Source organism: Trichoderma asperellum, chromosome 1, assembly GCF_020647865.1.
Source record: "Trichoderma asperellum chromosome 1, complete sequence".
Lineage (NCBI taxonomy): Eukaryota > Fungi > Ascomycota > Sordariomycetes > Hypocreales > Hypocreaceae > Trichoderma > Trichoderma asperellum.
In genome coordinates this window covers 4,551,144-4,566,182 of record NC_089415.1, presented here as the reverse complement: position 1 = coordinate 4,566,182, position 15,039 = coordinate 4,551,144, and the positions used below count along the sequence as shown (strand labels likewise).

General features: G+C 50.5%; 7 protein-coding genes across 7 annotated transcripts; 4 read left to right on the top strand and 3 right to left on the bottom strand.

Annotated features, from left to right (window-relative positions):
• Positions 1-151: 151 nt before the first annotated feature.
• On the top strand, positions 152-1,700 carry TrAFT101_001409 (uncharacterized protein). Its single transcript, XM_024899653.2, has one exon. It carries the CDS (start codon positions 299-301, stop codon positions 1,448-1,450), a length of 1,152 nt encoding a protein of 383 aa, XP_024762507.1. The 5' UTR covers positions 152-298; the 3' UTR covers positions 1,451-1,700.
• A 493-nt stretch (positions 1,701-2,193) lies between these two features.
• On the bottom strand, positions 2,194-3,010 carry UBC8 (Ubiquitin-conjugating enzyme E2 8; the record flags this gene model as incomplete). Its single annotated transcript, XM_066126318.1, has 5 exons — positions 2,194-2,333; positions 2,412-2,593; positions 2,741-2,855; positions 2,942-2,953; positions 3,004-3,010. 5 exons carry the CDS (start codon positions 3,008-3,010, stop codon positions 2,194-2,196), a joined length of 456 nt encoding a protein of 151 aa, XP_065982419.1.
• A 1,701-nt stretch (positions 3,011-4,711) lies between these two features.
• On the top strand, positions 4,712-5,020 carry TrAFT101_001407 (uncharacterized protein; the record flags this gene model as incomplete). Its single annotated transcript, XM_066126317.1, has 1 exon — positions 4,712-5,020. One exon carries the CDS (start codon positions 4,712-4,714, stop codon positions 5,018-5,020), a length of 309 nt encoding a protein of 102 aa, XP_065982418.1.
• A 615-nt stretch (positions 5,021-5,635) lies between these two features.
• Positions 5,636-6,782, top strand: TrAFT101_001406 (uncharacterized protein; the record flags this gene model as incomplete). Its single annotated transcript, XM_024899683.2, has 2 exons — positions 5,636-6,097; positions 6,171-6,782. The coding sequence occupies 2 exons, from the start codon at positions 5,636-5,638 to the stop codon at positions 6,780-6,782; spliced, it is 1,074 nt and encodes a 357-aa protein (XP_024762504.2).
• Positions 6,783-6,808: 26 nt separating this feature from the next.
• Positions 6,809-7,815, bottom strand: ATG12 (Ubiquitin-like protein). The gene is made up of 2 exons (XM_024898626.2): positions 7,252-7,815; positions 6,809-7,112 (listed from the first exon to the last, which is right to left on the bottom strand). The coding sequence occupies exons 1-2, from the start codon at positions 7,675-7,677 to the stop codon at positions 7,050-7,052; spliced, it is 489 nt and encodes a 162-aa protein (XP_024762503.2). The 5' UTR covers positions 7,678-7,815; the 3' UTR covers positions 6,809-7,049.
• Positions 7,816-7,947: 132 nt separating this feature from the next.
• TrAFT101_001404 (uncharacterized protein) lies at positions 7,948-11,318 on the bottom strand. The gene is made up of 3 exons (XM_024899592.2): positions 10,483-11,318; positions 9,103-10,404; positions 7,948-9,043 (listed from the first exon to the last, which is right to left on the bottom strand). The coding sequence occupies exons 1-3, from the start codon at positions 10,996-10,998 to the stop codon at positions 8,906-8,908; spliced, it is 1,956 nt and encodes a 651-aa protein (XP_024762502.2). The 5' UTR covers positions 10,999-11,318; the 3' UTR covers positions 7,948-8,905.
• A 911-nt stretch (positions 11,319-12,229) lies between these two features.
• On the top strand, positions 12,230-14,253 carry TrAFT101_001403 (uncharacterized protein). The gene is made up of 2 exons (XM_024899694.2): positions 12,230-12,717; positions 12,907-14,253. The coding sequence occupies exons 1-2, from the start codon at positions 12,501-12,503 to the stop codon at positions 14,172-14,174; spliced, it is 1,485 nt and encodes a 494-aa protein (XP_024762501.2). The 5' UTR covers positions 12,230-12,500; the 3' UTR covers positions 14,175-14,253.
• The last annotated feature ends 786 nt before the right edge of the window (positions 14,254-15,039 follow it).

Below are 15,039 nucleotides of genomic sequence, written 5' to 3'. Positions count from 1 at the left end.
AACTCCCGAGGCCGCTCTGCTTAAACACCAAATACGCTAAGATCCGCCCCACTGCCTTTTCCAGGGTCCCTGTTTAGCAACCGAGTGACGTACCGCCATCCATCCATCAAGCCACACCCCACACGGAAGCCAACCTTGCTTCAACTTTGTCTCTGCATTCTCTACCAGCAAAACATCCAGAAAGGCATCATCACTCCCCGTAGTCGTCGCCTCTCCCAAATCCGACTCAAAAAACGAACAAGCAAATCAAACAAACAAACACAGAGAAACAAAACAAACAAACGAAAAATCGCCCGCCATGCAGGGCTTCAACATGGGGCGCTACGTCCCCCCGGACCTCGAAGGCACCACCTCCGGCAACAAGCTCAACAAGAAGCACCCGCTCGGCCACCGCGCCTCCAAGCTCGCCTCGCACGGCATCCTCACCGTGCGCTTCGAGATGCCCTTCCCCATCTGGTGCGCGCACTGCCCCAAGCCCACCATCATCGGCCAGGGCGTGCGCTTCAACGCCGAGAAGAAGCGCGCGGGCAACTACTACACCACGCCCATCTGGAGCTTTCGCTTCCGCCATGCCGACTGCGGCGGGTGGATCGAGATGCGCACCGATCCGAAGAACACGGCGTATGTCGTTGTCGAGGGCGCGACGAAGCGCGACACGGGGGAGGATAAGATTCTGCCGGGGGAAGGGGGCGAGAATGCCATCATGACGGATGAGGAGAGGGAGGCGTTGAGGAAGAATGCCTTTGCGAGCCTGGAGAAGACGATTGCCGATCGCGAGAGGCTGAAACTGGCGACGGAACGGATCGACGACTTGACGGATTTGTCAAACAAGTACTGGGACGATCCGTATACGCAGAATCAGAAGCTGCGAAAAGCGTTTCGCGTGGGCAGGAAGGAGAGGGAGAGGGATGCGGCTGCAACGGAGGATCTGAAAGATAGATTGGGCCTGGGCATAGATTTGCTGCCGGAGAGAGAAGAGGATGCGAAGAGGGCTGCGCTGGTGGATTTTGGATCAAGGGAAGATGGAGAAAAGGACGGCGATGGGGGTGTAAAGGCGTTATCGAAACCTTTATTTGCGACATTGCCAACAGCCACGAAGACGACAAATACAGAATCAACAAAAACAACAAAAACAAAAACACAAAAACAGCCATCTTCATCCATAAAAGACACAAGACTCAAGGCCGAAAAAGAAGCATCCCGGAGGAAAGAGACGTTTGTCGCAGAGTTTATATCCAACACGCGAGCAGCACAGGACCCCTTTCTTGGAGGCGGCGGCGACAGAGCTACGAACAAAGTCTCTCTTGGCATCATCAAGAAGAGAAAGCGCGTGGATGGCGATGCCAGCGGCGACGACGCGACGCCTGTCAAAGAGCCGGGAGCTAAAGTGGCAGTATCAGCGCCAGCGCCAACCTCTGCTGCAGGATTGGTCGAGTATGATTCGGATTAGCATTAAAATTGGTGGATCTAGTCTTTTCTTTTCTTTCCTTTTCTTTGTACAATTCTCGGTTTGTGAGGGTTTATGGCGTTAATCATGGGCATGGATAGAAAGCTTCAAGATATCGGACCCTTTATATTATTTAGATATTCAAGATACCCCCTTTCATAGAGCTAGCCCAATTGCAGGCTTCGCTTAATCAAACGAATTCAAACTATTCCATAGTACTAGCACTCCGTCTTCTAAAACGAATTCCTATTCAACATACTTTGACCAATCCTGTCATTACTCACCAAAGCCGTTCATCTCTTCCCATTCGAATAACTACCTACATATGCCTAACTCCATGACAGATGTGACCCAAACCGCGGATAATAATATCTCAAATCGCCTCCTTCTCACGCCAGGTCTACCTCTCCCCTCCCTCACAGTCTCTCCTTTTCTCTTTCTGCATCGCGAGGCTAGAAGAGGGGCAGCTGGCAAGATGACAAGACATAGAATGGTAATGTGGGAGGCTTGCGTTATTCCTCCATTTCGATGTATTTAAAAAAAAAAAAAAAGAAAAGAAAAGTTGAAAACCAATGTCAAGAAAAGAACTCCTGTTGCTCTGGCTGGCCTGTTGACTGATTATTCCCAAATGAGACGCCGTTGTTTATGATTGAATTGCTATGGTTTGTTTAAATCGATAATTGGCGACAAACTTTGTCGAGAAGCCCTCCCCGGAACCAAAAAAAAAATATAGGATGCCATCGTTCTTATACGTCGTCCATTTGGCCAGCGGGTTCTTCGTCATCATCGTCACCGAAACTCGCCACAGAGGACATGTCATCCTCATCCTCGCTCTCGGCCCCAGCTTCGTCCACCATATCCTTATTGGCGTACTTCTGGACATACTCTGCATGGGACCCGCCAAGTCAGCACACTCTGCCCCTTTTATTCCAGCTTCAAATTCATCCTCTGGCAAATTGCGTACCTTTGACTTTTGCGTCATAACTCTTTGGCTCCCGAATCAATAAAGCTGCTGCTTCCCCGTTGAGCGGATCCGTCGGGTTAGGATATCGGAGTAGCTGTGGCAGGAAGACCTCGAAAATGTTGATCATATCGAACATCGGAGACCATGTCTGGTTGATGACATCCAAACACACTGAACCGGACCTAGTTTCCAATTCACCGTAATCTTAGCAACAGAAAACGAAAAAAAAAAAAAAAAAAAAAAAAAAGCACCCCAATTATAGTCCCCCGATTCGCAAGTCACAGCTTCCTTCCTGATGAAAAAAAATATTCCAATTGGTGCATACTCACAGCTCATCGATATTGGGGTGAAAGATGCGGTTTACAAATCCGATGCTAGGAGATTTGTATGGATACGTATCGGGCAGTTCGACATGCACCTTCCATAGGCCTCCTTCGAATGGGGCTGCAGAATCATGTTAGTTGCAGTGACACAGATATGCCAGATCCCCCCTCTTTTCCCTGAGCGGCGCAACGCGGGAACCAACTCACTCTCTGCTGGGCCTTTGAACCTGACAAAAAACTCTTGCCTACAAAGGATCTTTGTTAATAACCCAACATTGTTATTCCGTTTCGGCCAGTGCGAGCAGGGGAGGAACGAGGGCGTGGCTTATATGTCGATGACGCTTACACTATAGCGAGTCAGTTAGCCACCAATTTCCTCGAGTTGACTGCTGTTGATCAAGCTCTAGAAACAAGGAAGAGCATTGTCCGCTGTTGCTTACTGTTATCATTGACGAGTGTCACTTCGTAATCGCTCATCAGCCTGGTTCACAGTCGTGTTAGTGTTTGCCGGTCAGTGGCGGCACCGGGAGGCAGTTTCGTACATCCTGCAAGGTTGTTAGTTAGTCAGACGGCCCCCAGCAAAGCAAATTACTTCGCCATGATTCCGGAGAAACGTACTTCATGACCTAAAATTCCCCAAAGCAGCAGACAAGCAATTGATTAGCCCCCAAACTGCCGGGTCGTCCAAAGTGGGATCTGGTGGTCGTAGACTGCATGACTTACATCAGTCTCAATCCGGCGGCGTGGGCTGCTCATGATGGGCGGCTGTCCAGGGACTCGCGCCGCGGCTGCGGAAAGGAATCAAATATATGTGGAGATGGAAGGCTTGTTGTGTCTGAGCCTTCTCCAAGGTGTGGCGCCCGGCGTGGCCAGAGATCGTGGTGACGTGCAGTAGCGTCGCAGTTGCGGGCTCGCAGCAATGTACTGGAGATGCTCGGGCTTGGTTCGGCGGTCGAAGGCGAAGAGAGGGCGCAAGGAGGAGAGAAGGATAGCAAGGAGGGTGGATTCGCAAGAGAAAGGATCTGTACCGCTGTTTTTCAAGGAGAGGCCAGAAGCCAAGTCAGTCGATGGCCGGGCCAAGTCGTCAGTTGTATGTGATGCAGAGCGAAAAAGCAGGTTTGAGTTTCTGCCGACGACCAGACGCCAGGTTGTCGGTCTTGTCACTCCCTCCAACAGCCCCTCTCTGCTAGGCTCTGGACGCCCCTCCCCGCTGTAAGAGTCACGAGGGGATCGCTGGCTAACCGCTAACAATTTTGCTTCCAGCGGCTGCAGCAGCGCTGAGGACGCCGAGGATTTAGCGGAAAGGTGCCGACATGCCAGCTGAGACATTGGCAGCGCATTGCCCCGTTTGGGTTGGGCATCATGGTTTGCGCCATCCGGGGCGGTTTTACTGTTGCGGAATCCCGAAGAGTCAGCTGAGTTTCTGCAGCGTTACGCTGGCACGAGTTTAAGAGGCAGCATTATTGGATAGTTTAGGAGGTATCTATCTATGTATGTACATGATCTAGCACTGATGCGGAATGTCAGCTCATACTATAGGTAGGTAGGTAAGGTACCTCGACTACATGTGCATACAGCAACACTCCATCTCATATGCACTACCCGCACCAACGCAGCTTGTCTAAAATCCAGCCGTTTTCTAGAGTAATTAGGTATTGTATCAAAGTACAATATTGATTTTTTTTTTTTATATATATTCCGGGTGGCTGTGCATCTGCATGTAGCCGTATACCTCAACAACGCAATAAGCACCAACACGCCCTGCGATTCATTCAGTCAGTCACGGGCTGATGCGTCCGGCGTCATAGTCAACGTCCCACGTCAGAGCCAACTCCAAATCCAGCCACACAGCCTTATCGGGCAACCAGCCGAAGAACCCCACGAGGTAAACCCGTCAAGGTACCGCTGGCAGAATGGCGTGGAAGCCCGGAAAGACGGAAGCGCTCTCTCCATGTAAGCCAAATCCTTCCCTAGACCATGATGCGAAATATTGCTGTCTTTGTTTGTTGCCCTTTGTGCCCCGTGCGTGCTGGTGCATGTAAGTCAAATTCTCACTCTCTCAAACGTGACCACAACCCACATCAGCAGCAGCATCATCTCCATCATATTCTCATCCCCATCCTTTGGCTTTTTGTTTTTTACATGTCCAAATCAAAAGGCTTACCGCAAGGCTCTCACATCCACGGCCACGGCGAATCCGCCACGGTCCGAGAACGTTCAAAAAATGCGAAACAAGGTGCCTCGGCTAAACCAAGTTTCTATCCTCTTCGCACCGTGCCGAGTTAACCAGACGAGGTACCATCTGCCATCTTGGGCACTATACAATGCTCGAAAAGAGAAAAGAAGGATGATGAAAAATAATCAATTTTGCCTGGAATCACCCTCGCAATCCCCTGCTGGCCCCCGTGTCGGCCGTCGGTTCTTTTCTCGTAGGTCCTCCTGTTGTTTCTTACACCCATTCGCCCGCACTCGTAAGTGACGGGAGCACTAAAAAGGGATGCTGAAAAGTGCCCTGTACGCACGAGACCGGCTCTTTTTGATTTCCAAGATACTCAATTCTACATCGTAAAAACCAGCATGCCTCATTCACTACTTTTAAAAAAAGCGCTTCGTCCGCCCTCGTTGCTTCTTTCCTTTCCCGTTTAACTTCATCATCACTTTTATTCTCATCACTGCTCAAGACTTCTCAAGCAGTCCTGAGCCACCAGAAGATATTTTTGTTTTCTTCCATCTGCATTCCGTGCTTAGTCTTCACATCCATCTCTGCACCTCCTGTCCCACTCTTTATCTACCTAGGTACCTCACTAGTACCTATCACATACCTAGCGGCGCTGCGCAGTACCTGCAGAGAACCCGCCGCATCTCCATAATACCACGTCGATTTCCAAGTTGGGAGAAGCCATGTTCCCGATCGGAGCCTCGGCCAGATCGCTCGCACGCAGCAGCACGCGACTCAACACCAGCCTCAAATCTGCTGTCGCTGCGTCTTCGTCTTCATTGACACACTCCCATCTGCCTTGTTCAAGTCTTTGTGTTCCTTATGCCACCAACAATGCCTCATCATTCCATCAAAAGAGACACAGCTCTCACTCCCCCATGGGCTCTCAGTCCGGGCCTCCTCGCAAGAAGGTCACCATGAGCACTATCAAGTCGCTGTACCAAAGGGGAGAGCCTATTGCCATGATTACCGCGCATGACTTCCCCAGTGCCTATGTTGCCGACCAAAACGGCATGGACATCATCCTAGTGGGTGACAGTCTGGCCATGGTTGCGCTGGGCATGGAAGACACAAACGAAGTAGAGGTGGAAGACATGCTGCTGCATTGTCGATCAGTAGCACGGGCTGCTAAGAGTTCTTTCACTGTAAGTGCTTAATCATTATTATTTTTTAAAATATCCTTCTTCCAATATCGCATCGACTAACACGACTTGATAGGTCGGAGACCTTCCTATGGGGTCCTATGAAATATCTCCTGAACAAGCCCTGGCCACTGCCATCCGCTTCGTCAAGGAGGGCAAGGCACAGAGCGTCAAGCTCGAGGGCGGCAAAGAATTTGCCCCAACCATTCGCAAGATCACCACTGCTGGCATCCCGGTTCTTGCCCACATTGGTCTCACACCCCAACGCCAAAACGCCCTCGGCGGATTCCGCGTCCAAGGCAAGACCTCCGCTGGAGCCATGAGCATCTTGGAAGATGCCCTCGCTGTCCAAGAAGCTGGAGCCTTTGCTGTTGTTCTGGAGGCTGTGCCCGCTGAAGTTGCCACACTGATTACCCAAAAACTATCCATCCCCACCATCGGTATTGGCGCTGGCAATGGCTGTTCCGGTCAGGTGCTTGTCCAAATCGACTTGACCGGCAACTTTCCTCCTGGCAGATTCATGCCCAAGTTTGTCAAGAAGTATGGCGACATCTGGAGCGAATCTGCCAAAGCAGTCGTAGCCTACCGGGACGAGGTCAAGAGCAAGCAGTTCCCAGCTCCAGAGCACACTTACCCCATGCCCGCCGAGGAATTTGAATCATTTGCCAAAGCCGCAAAGAACTTGTAGAGAAAAAGAAAAAGAAAATAATGGGAGGGCGGGGGGGCAAGTTGAGAGCATAAAGCAGCGGCGTTCTTTGCTTTATTGAGTTTTTCTTTCTTGGCTTAACGTATGTTCTTTCAGCCAGTATATAGATTGTGTTCTTGTGTATATGTATATGCGTGGGCATGATGGGAGGATTCTAATAACGATGTTTCCAAGGGAAATGAGATGGTAATGACGATGATGATATACCACCACGTTGAGCGGCAAGTAGGGAGAAGCTTTCTGTTTTTCTCATCCAAACGCCGGAGTTATGGAATAGGCCACAACTAGTTGATCATGAGCATTTTTGAAGCACTGCGCATTCTAGTTGTTAGTCTTTTTTTTTTTTCGCGTGTTGATGAAATAATAAAATCGAAGTTTAGAAGAAATCCTTTCTCTCTCTCCTCTTCCCTATATATACATCCCATATATATATATGTGCAGTCAAACTCACCTGGTGTAAATTGCCCACCACCTCATCCAACGACGGCGCAAACGCACTATTCACATACAGAAACACGCTGTCCGTGTCCTTGCACCGCAGCTTCCGCCGCAGATACCGCACCACCTCCTCAAACTTGCGCGCCGCCGAGATCTTGCACACGTCCTGCTGCAGCGCCGGCGCCGACCCCACGGCCTTGAACTTGACCACCACCTTGCTCGTCGCGGGGAACCCGCCAGCGCTGGCCAGCGCCGCCGTGGCGTCTCGCGGCAGGTCGGCCAGCACCACGGACGCGCTCAGCGTCAGGGGGATCTCGGGCGAGGCCGCGCCGCTGTCTCTGTTGCTGCTGCTGTTGTTGTTGGCGTCCGAGTCTGCGTCTGGCATGGGCGAGGCGGGCTGGGATGGCGGGGGGGCGAGTAAGTCGGAGGGGGGGTCCATGGCTGAGAGAAATACGATTAATGTCTGCTTGTTTTCTGTTTCAATGAGAGTGTATAATCACTTGTGGGGAACGAAAGTGAGATGAAAAAAAAAAATCTGCATATATATCTAGGTATTAACAGATGTGAGATGAAAGCTGATGTTGAAGGTGAGGCTGGCTGCAGCCTGCAGCTCTAAGCGGCTGCCTTCCCTTATTACCGTGCGCAATACAGTGCAGGCACGCGCTATATGCCTTGCCTCGCAACGACAATACACTGTGCCTTTATACATGCCAGCAATATATACACGCAACAACTCAGTCAAACCCATGGTACATATTTAGCTTTTGAATTCTGTTGTTACCACTACCTACACATCTATCGTGAAAATGCTATCCCAAGTCATAAATACCGGTCCGTTTCGTGCAAATCGACGCCTCCGGACCCTCCTTTGCTTATACACTGTCGTGAATTGTAACATGCCAGCTACAATATACATGAATTTTTGTAACAGGCGTCCCTAGGAAGTCTCCCATCAACCAACTTCCCTTCAAGGCATGTCTTGCACAGTCATGCCATCAAGCCTCCCCTTCATTCAAGTCAAAGCCTCGCAAGTCACCTCGGTCCAGTCCATTCATTAGTGCCAATTCTGCGTCAGTCTGCAAACCATTCATATCAGATAACCCAGACCACATTCAGCTTCTCCTCTATCGTAATCCACTCGGCCACCAAGAAAGAAGTCCATCCATCTGTCAAAAGAAGAAAAACCCGAGCTTGAAAAAAACGCCTCCTGCTATGTATGCGGGTTCGAAAATACCAAACCATGTCGGCGGGGTGCCAAAAAGTAACAAGTCGTTTCGTTTCGTTATAGCCGAAAGAGACAAAGTAAATAAACAACCATGAAAGGAGAGAAAGAAAAAAAAAAGAACAAGAAAAAAAGTATAGCTCAAGTCAGTGACGTATTGACACAACTGCCTTCTGCGCTATGTCGCGCAAATCTGATTGAGATGCAAAGAAAAAATTCAAAGCCTGGTACTTGGTTCCCATGGGCCGGGGTCCCAGGATGTAATTGGTGGGTGTAGTAACCAAAGATTCTTTTTGTTTTGTTTTTTTCGTAAAGTGTCGACAAGTTAGCATAACGAATGCAATGATCAGCGCATTGGCAGAGAAAACAAAATCAAGGTTCAACGCGTCGCATCATAAGTTCTTTAGTTGGACAAGATCAAATCGAGAAGGAAGCGTCATTGCTGTTACCACTCTTCTCCTTCGTCATCGGAAACAGCAGATGAGAACTTTGGCATGCGCTTCAACTGTGCAAGAAGAGCATCCAGCTCGATCCAATTATCGTCATTTTCCGCAAATTTACGGTGTTTGCGGGACAAGATGTGCTATTGAAAGGATTGGTTAGTCATTCAGTTTAATAAATTGTAGATTGATGAATTCTTACCTCGTCAAAGTCATTGAATTTATCTTGGCAATTCTCACAGTAGCCCGGTTTCAAGTCTCGCTTGCTCTTCAAGCGCTGGGCGGGAGCCTTCTTCTCCACCTTTTGACTGTCATCGTCCTGGGCTGGGATGGTCTTGGAGGTGGTTCGAGTCAGAGTCGAACGGCTAGATGCAGCATCAGCTGCGGCCTCCGCAGGCCGGCGCGAGCTGGCATCGTACGAAGTCGGGTTGGCCATCTGCAAGACCTTCCTCTGCAGTCCATGGACCTCTTTGCTGGTTCCGGCCTTTGAGCCGTTGATGCCAGACGTCGATGAGATCATCTGGGAACGAATTGCCGATGTTATGGTATTCTGGATACCAGAGGCCACAGGCTCTCCTGCAAACATACGGCCAGCCTCAGCTCGACTAGTAAAAGCTACGGGCTGCCTGGAGAAAGTGACCTTGATCGGCTGGAGCTTTTCCATTGACATACTAGCACGAACCCGGTTATGGGCATCTTCCATCTGTGTCAGGGTTCGTTTTCCAGTCACAGGCTTCATGGGAGGGACTTCAGGTGCTTTAAGAATCTGGACGGATTCTTCCTTCTTGGCCTGATATGCCTTTTCACGCTCTCGTGCCTTTCGCTGGTCTCTTTCAGCGGTATCTACTTCCTCAACGAACGGGCAGCGACCATTCCCAACGCTGCGGAATTGGGGCCACTCGCCGTCGGCTTTGTTCGCAACCTTGGGGTACTCGCGGACCATGATGGGCTTCTGCTTCTCGTCCATGTCCCAGATGTAGAGATATGGGCCCTTGAAATATGTCAACTCCCTGGTATTGACAGTCGGGTCACGATCAGACGGTCCATTTATACGTTCGTTATGAAGAAGCTGGTACAAGTTGGGTTCATGAGAACTCTTGGTGCCGTAGTGATTTCTCATGCTCGCAGACCGAGAGCTATAGCTTTGGGTTTCTGATTCAAGAAGCACGGCCAGCATGCTCTGAAACTTATCCAGAGACCAAATCTTCTTTCCCATCTCTCGTGCCTTGTGTAAGACGTCATTGTTGCGAGTGGTCTTGTTGCGTTTCACGAGGCCATCCAATTGGGAAGATGAAGCCTGACGAAAGTCATAAAGCAATCTTCGCCTCGCAGCAGTATTCCTGTCAAGGAGAGACGGATTGATTGTTTGGGGCTGCTCTTCAGGCTCCTGCTCTTCGGTTGCTTCAGGTTCAGCCTCGGCATCTCCAGTCTCTGGCTTTTCAGGTGGGATCGCTCGACTCGTGACGACATGGGTAACGTCAATTGAGAAGAAAGGCTCTTGTCTCTGTTGTTATTTTGATTCGAGGGTCAGCGTCATTGTCTTCAATTGGGGTGAGATTCAAAATAAAAGAAGGCGGCATACAGCACCAAGGTATGTGACCCTCTTGGTCAGCTTTGCTCGCACGTCATCCGGGATGCTTTCAAAGTAGAAGACCATTTTCGGGAACTTGGCCCGATGGTGCTTCTTCCACAGCTCCTTTTCCGTGTCAACAGCCTGTGAAGCTCTCGCCGTCGAGGTAGCCGTAGCAGTTCTCGTCGATCGTTCTCTGACAACAGGTCGCGGGACAGCACTCGAGTTGCGGGGGACAACAATGTGGGTGGGTGCGCGGGCCACTGGCTTGGACGGCGATCGTACGGCACGTTGGGCACCATTTTCGAGGATCTGCTTCTTTACTGGCGGAGGCTGTCCGTACGGCTCTTCGCGCTGGACCGTCGCAAAGGAACGCTTAGTCTTGGCGTAGCCAGTCAAGATTGAAGGTGCTCGAAGAGGCGAGTTGGCGACATTGGGATTGCTGGCGAGAGGAGCTCGCTTGGAGGACATGGCCGCGGGCGCAGACGCCTTGGATGATGCGGACAGAGAGACAGAAACGGTGGCCATGTACGCGAGCTGCGTGTCCCAAAACCAACATGCCCGGGTATAAGTGCTAGAAACCGCGGCGGAGAAGGGCTCCGATGGAGAGGGGCTGGGAGACAGATGGCGGGAGAGGTTACGAGCACGCGACGGGCAGGGACAGGCACGTCTCGGAGGAAAAGGCGCAGCGGAGGGTGGCTAAAGGATGCTAATCCGACATTGAAGATCCAGAGACGCCTTTGGGGAGGAGCTTCGGCGGCCTGGAGAGCTTGTCGAGGAGGCTGCGAGGGCCGTTTTTGGGGAGGACAAAGAAACGGTGGTTTTGCGTGTGCAGAAAGAATTCGGTGAGGCGTGCTTTGAGGAGGGTGTTGATGGAGCCTTCGCGCTTGGCACAACAGCGCTATGCCCGGTTTGGCCTCCCTGCCAAAAACATGCACGGGCCCGCCCGGCGCACCAGCAACGGCCAGTTTAGCATAAAAGGGACAGCAGTAGGGTAGCTCCAAGGACGTGAGTGCTGGTGGTGAAGAAGACGAGGAAATGGCAGCTTTGATAGTGAATCTAGTTAAAAACTTGGTGGCAAAATGCATGCATTGGACATGAATTTTAGTATCAATGCAAAAAGGATTTGTTACATTTCACTGCTGGGCGGCACATGAGCTCTCTCCTCAAACTGGGAGCTCCAATTGCTATGAGCACTAGACGCCATATAACACACCTTACCCCATACACACGGCTCTCTTTAGCGTCAGCCACCGTCTCCATCAACAGAAAATAACAAAAAAAAAAAAATTAAAAAATTCTATAAGCTGTCTCATTGACCAAGGGAGAGATGAGGAAGGCAAAGCACACAATAGCTCTCTCTGCAAGGGTTAGAGTCAATTTAATTAAAGGTGCAGCGAGAAAGAATCAATTGAATCTCATCAATTTAAATTCTAGGCATGCACGTATATCGTCCATCTATTCGCAAAAGCTCGCTTTGAGCTGTAAACACGACGCGGCCACAAGGCGGGGCAGCCACGAGAAAAATATCACACACGCTGCGCCGCCGCAGCACCACTTGGTGTTAGTGCCCAGCAACAGCGGCGCTGCAAGACGCGCTCTCAGTTGTGTGCACATGATTGCAGCTCTCACGCTACCGAGTGCATCCGCCACACCCAGCCACATGTAGGCACGTACTTGGGCTGGTATTTTATGCTCTCCAATGCATAAAAAAGCGCTTTTCCTTGCTTACATGATTCAATGCGAGCCTCTCGCTCAACTCCATCACGACCAGCGTCAGGCAATTTGACTTGTAGCGCCCGGCCGGCCTCTCTCTAACTATATTTCTTCTTCAGTAATCACCAGTAGTTTTCTCATGCCCCAGTACGCGGAGAGCTGAGAAAGCCTCACTTTCCGCGTATCAAGTGAAAAAGAACGAATACCACAGCGCAAAGTGGAGTACCGCCCGAAAAAAAAAGTAGAGGCGTCCAGTGGAGATCGACCATGAGCCCGTCTCTCAATCCCTTCAGAAATTATCCTGCGTCTATAAAATGAAGCTCCCCAGGCCATCATTCCGGAGCCTCGTCCAGCCATCCCGGAAACTGCTGCCCCTGCAGCGCGGCGGCATCACCCAAACCGCCTATCAAAGACCGCATCATGTCTTTTCGCGGCCTCAGCGAAGCTACAGCTCCGTAGTATCAGCAGCCAATGTTCAGTTTGGCCAACCAGTCCATGAGACACATCCCCACATCCTCAAGGCTGGCGAGCGTGCGTTTACCCTTTCATTGTCACTCTCATTTGATGTCTCAGCTTTTATAGTATACACGTGTGATTAAGATGAATACTGAGCTATAAAGGAGGGCATTGGAATATAATCTGAAAAAAAAAAAAAAAGAAAAGAAAAAGAAGAAGAATAAACAAAATGAAAACATCTCGCTAATTGAGCAACTTCACCAGTGACCCCCGGCATCAGCGCTCAAGAATATGCCGACCGTCGGGCTGCTCTCGCTGACGCCATGTCCGAGGGCGGCGTCGCTGTCCTCCATGCCGCGTCTCTCCAGTACAAATCCGGTGCCGTATTTCACCCTTACCGCCAGGAAACCAACTTCCTCTGGCTGACGGGATGGGACGAGCCGGATGCCATGGCCATTATTGAGAAGACTGGGCCAAAATGGGGTGACTATCTCTTCCATATGTTTGTCAAGGCGAAAAACCCCCGAGAAGAGCAGTGGTCCGGCTATCGCAACGGCGTCCAGGCCGCCCAGGACGTGTGGAATGTAGACGAGGCTTGGTCCATGGACAGAATCGACTCGGTGCTGCCCAGGCTCCTCGACTCGGCCAAGCTCATCTACACCGATGTCGAGTCGGCCAGGGCGTCCAACAACTCGCTATGGCGCTTCATCACCGGCAGCAACGGCCCTGCCAAGACGCCCCTGTATCCCGTCATGAACAAGCTTCGGGTCATCAAGAGCCCAGCAGAGGTGACCAACATGCGCCTGGCCGGCCAAATCTCCGGTCGTGCCATCACAAACGCGATGCGGCGATCGTGGATCAAGGAAAAGGACCTGCACGCCTATCTCGACTACGAATTCACCATCAACGGCTGTGATGGGCCAGCTTACATCCCCGTCGTGGCAGGCGGCCCACGCGCCAACTGCATTCATTACACCGTGAACAACAACGTCTTCAACAACGACGAGCTCATCCTCGTCGACGCCGGCGGCCAGTACGGCACCTACATCACCGACATTTCGCGGACGTGGCCCGCCTCGGGCAAGTTCACCCCGGCCCAGCGAGACCTCTACGAAGCCGTGCTCAAGGTCCAGCGGACAAGCGTCTCCCTCTGCCGCGAATCTGCCCGGCTGTCGCTAGAGGACATCCACGGCATTACGGCCCGTGGCCTGGTCGACCAGCTCAAGAGCATCGGCTTCAGCAACCTGACCACGGGCAACATTGACCAGCTGTTCCCCCACCATGTGGGACACTACATCGGCCTGGACGTGCATGACTGCCCAGGGTACAGCAGGAGAGAGATTCTGCGGAGGGGCCACTGCGTTACCGTCGAGCCGGGCGTCTACGTCCCGGACGACGAGCGGTGGCCCGTTCATTTCAGGGGTATGGGCATTCGCATCGAGGACAGCATCTGCGTGGACGAGGACGCGCCGTATATTCTCACCACCGAGGCTGTCAAGGAAGTTGCGGATATTGAAGCGTTACGAGACTAAAAAAAAAATTTACCCGTACAAAAAACCTTTTTCCATTTCCCCCCTCTTCTTTTTTTCTTTGTGTATTTTAAGGATTACTTAACCTTTTTTTTTTTTTTTTTTTTTTTTTTTTTTTTTTTTTTTGACATTCATCTCATGTACAGAATAACTCGAACGGTGTCTGCGGCAACTTCCTTTTCTCCTTTTACCCTTCCATGTATTAATGCCGATAAGGCAAAAAGAAGAGAAAAAAATGGGAACACTAATGCATCTCACATATATTAAATGTATGTAAGTGCGCAGTAGCATCGCATCTAGGCCCTTCCTTTTCCTCTCCTTCTTTTGGTGGCCCCTCTCTCACTCCTGCATAATACTACATACATGAACATACATATCCGTATGCCCAGGGTATCATTTCTACTGCATCTACTACATACGGTTTCCGAAGAGTGGCGAGTAATTGATTAAAAAAATCATTAAAAAGCACAGAAGTGGGACAATTGAAACATGTTTGTTCAAATCAAGGCAAAAAGACGCCTCCGGAGAATGCTCTATTGGTTCTTTTATGTTCACGAAAATAAAGCCGCTCCTTTTTTTCTGAGCAGCCCATTCTCGTTTCATTTTGGTTTTGCTTTGCCGCCAGATCTATTCCTTCTTCATACATTAATTTATCCTTTTTTTTTTTCGTCTTCTTCTTTCCCCCTTTGTCACACACCGTCATTTTGCCCAAAAAGCCGCCCGCTCCGGAAAAATTTTCTTCTTCTTCTTCTTGCTGCTTTCAAACAGATGGAAGATATCTCTTTCGTAAAAAGTAATATGCCTCGCCTGACCCTTTCCCAGACCCACAATGCCTTGAATCGGTTTTCCCTCCTTCTTCATTCCCCTT

Excerpts from the sequence above, each read along its gene's own strand:
- TrAFT101_001409 (XM_024899653.2), top strand. The coding sequence starts at position 299 with ATGCAGGGCTTCAACATGGGGCGCTACGTCCCCCCGGACCTCGAAGGC.
- ATG12 (XM_024898626.2), bottom strand. The coding sequence starts at position 7,677 with ATGGACCCCCCCTCCGACTTACTCGCCCCCCCGCCATCCCAGCCCGCC. Across the intron at positions 7,113-7,251 it reads TGGTGGGCAATTTACACCAG|TGCTTCAAAAATGCTCATGA; the intron begins GTGAGTTTGACT and ends TAGAATGCGCAG.
- TrAFT101_001404 (XM_024899592.2), bottom strand. The coding sequence starts at position 10,998 with ATGGCCACCGTTTCTGTCTCTCTGTCCGCATCATCCAAGGCGTCTGCG. Across the intron at positions 10,405-10,482 it reads GGGTCACATACCTTGGTGCT|AGACAAGAGCCTTTCTTCTC; the intron begins GTATGCCGCCTT and ends AAATAACAACAG. Across the intron at positions 9,044-9,102 it reads AATTCAATGACTTTGACGAG|CACATCTTGTCCCGCAAACA; the intron begins GTAAGAATTCAT and ends TCCTTTCAATAG.
- TrAFT101_001403 (XM_024899694.2), top strand. The coding sequence starts at position 12,501 with ATGAAGCTCCCCAGGCCATCATTCCGGAGCCTCGTCCAGCCATCCCGG. Across the intron at positions 12,718-12,906 it reads CATCCTCAAGGCTGGCGAGC|TGACCCCCGGCATCAGCGCT; the intron begins GTGCGTTTACCC and ends CAACTTCACCAG.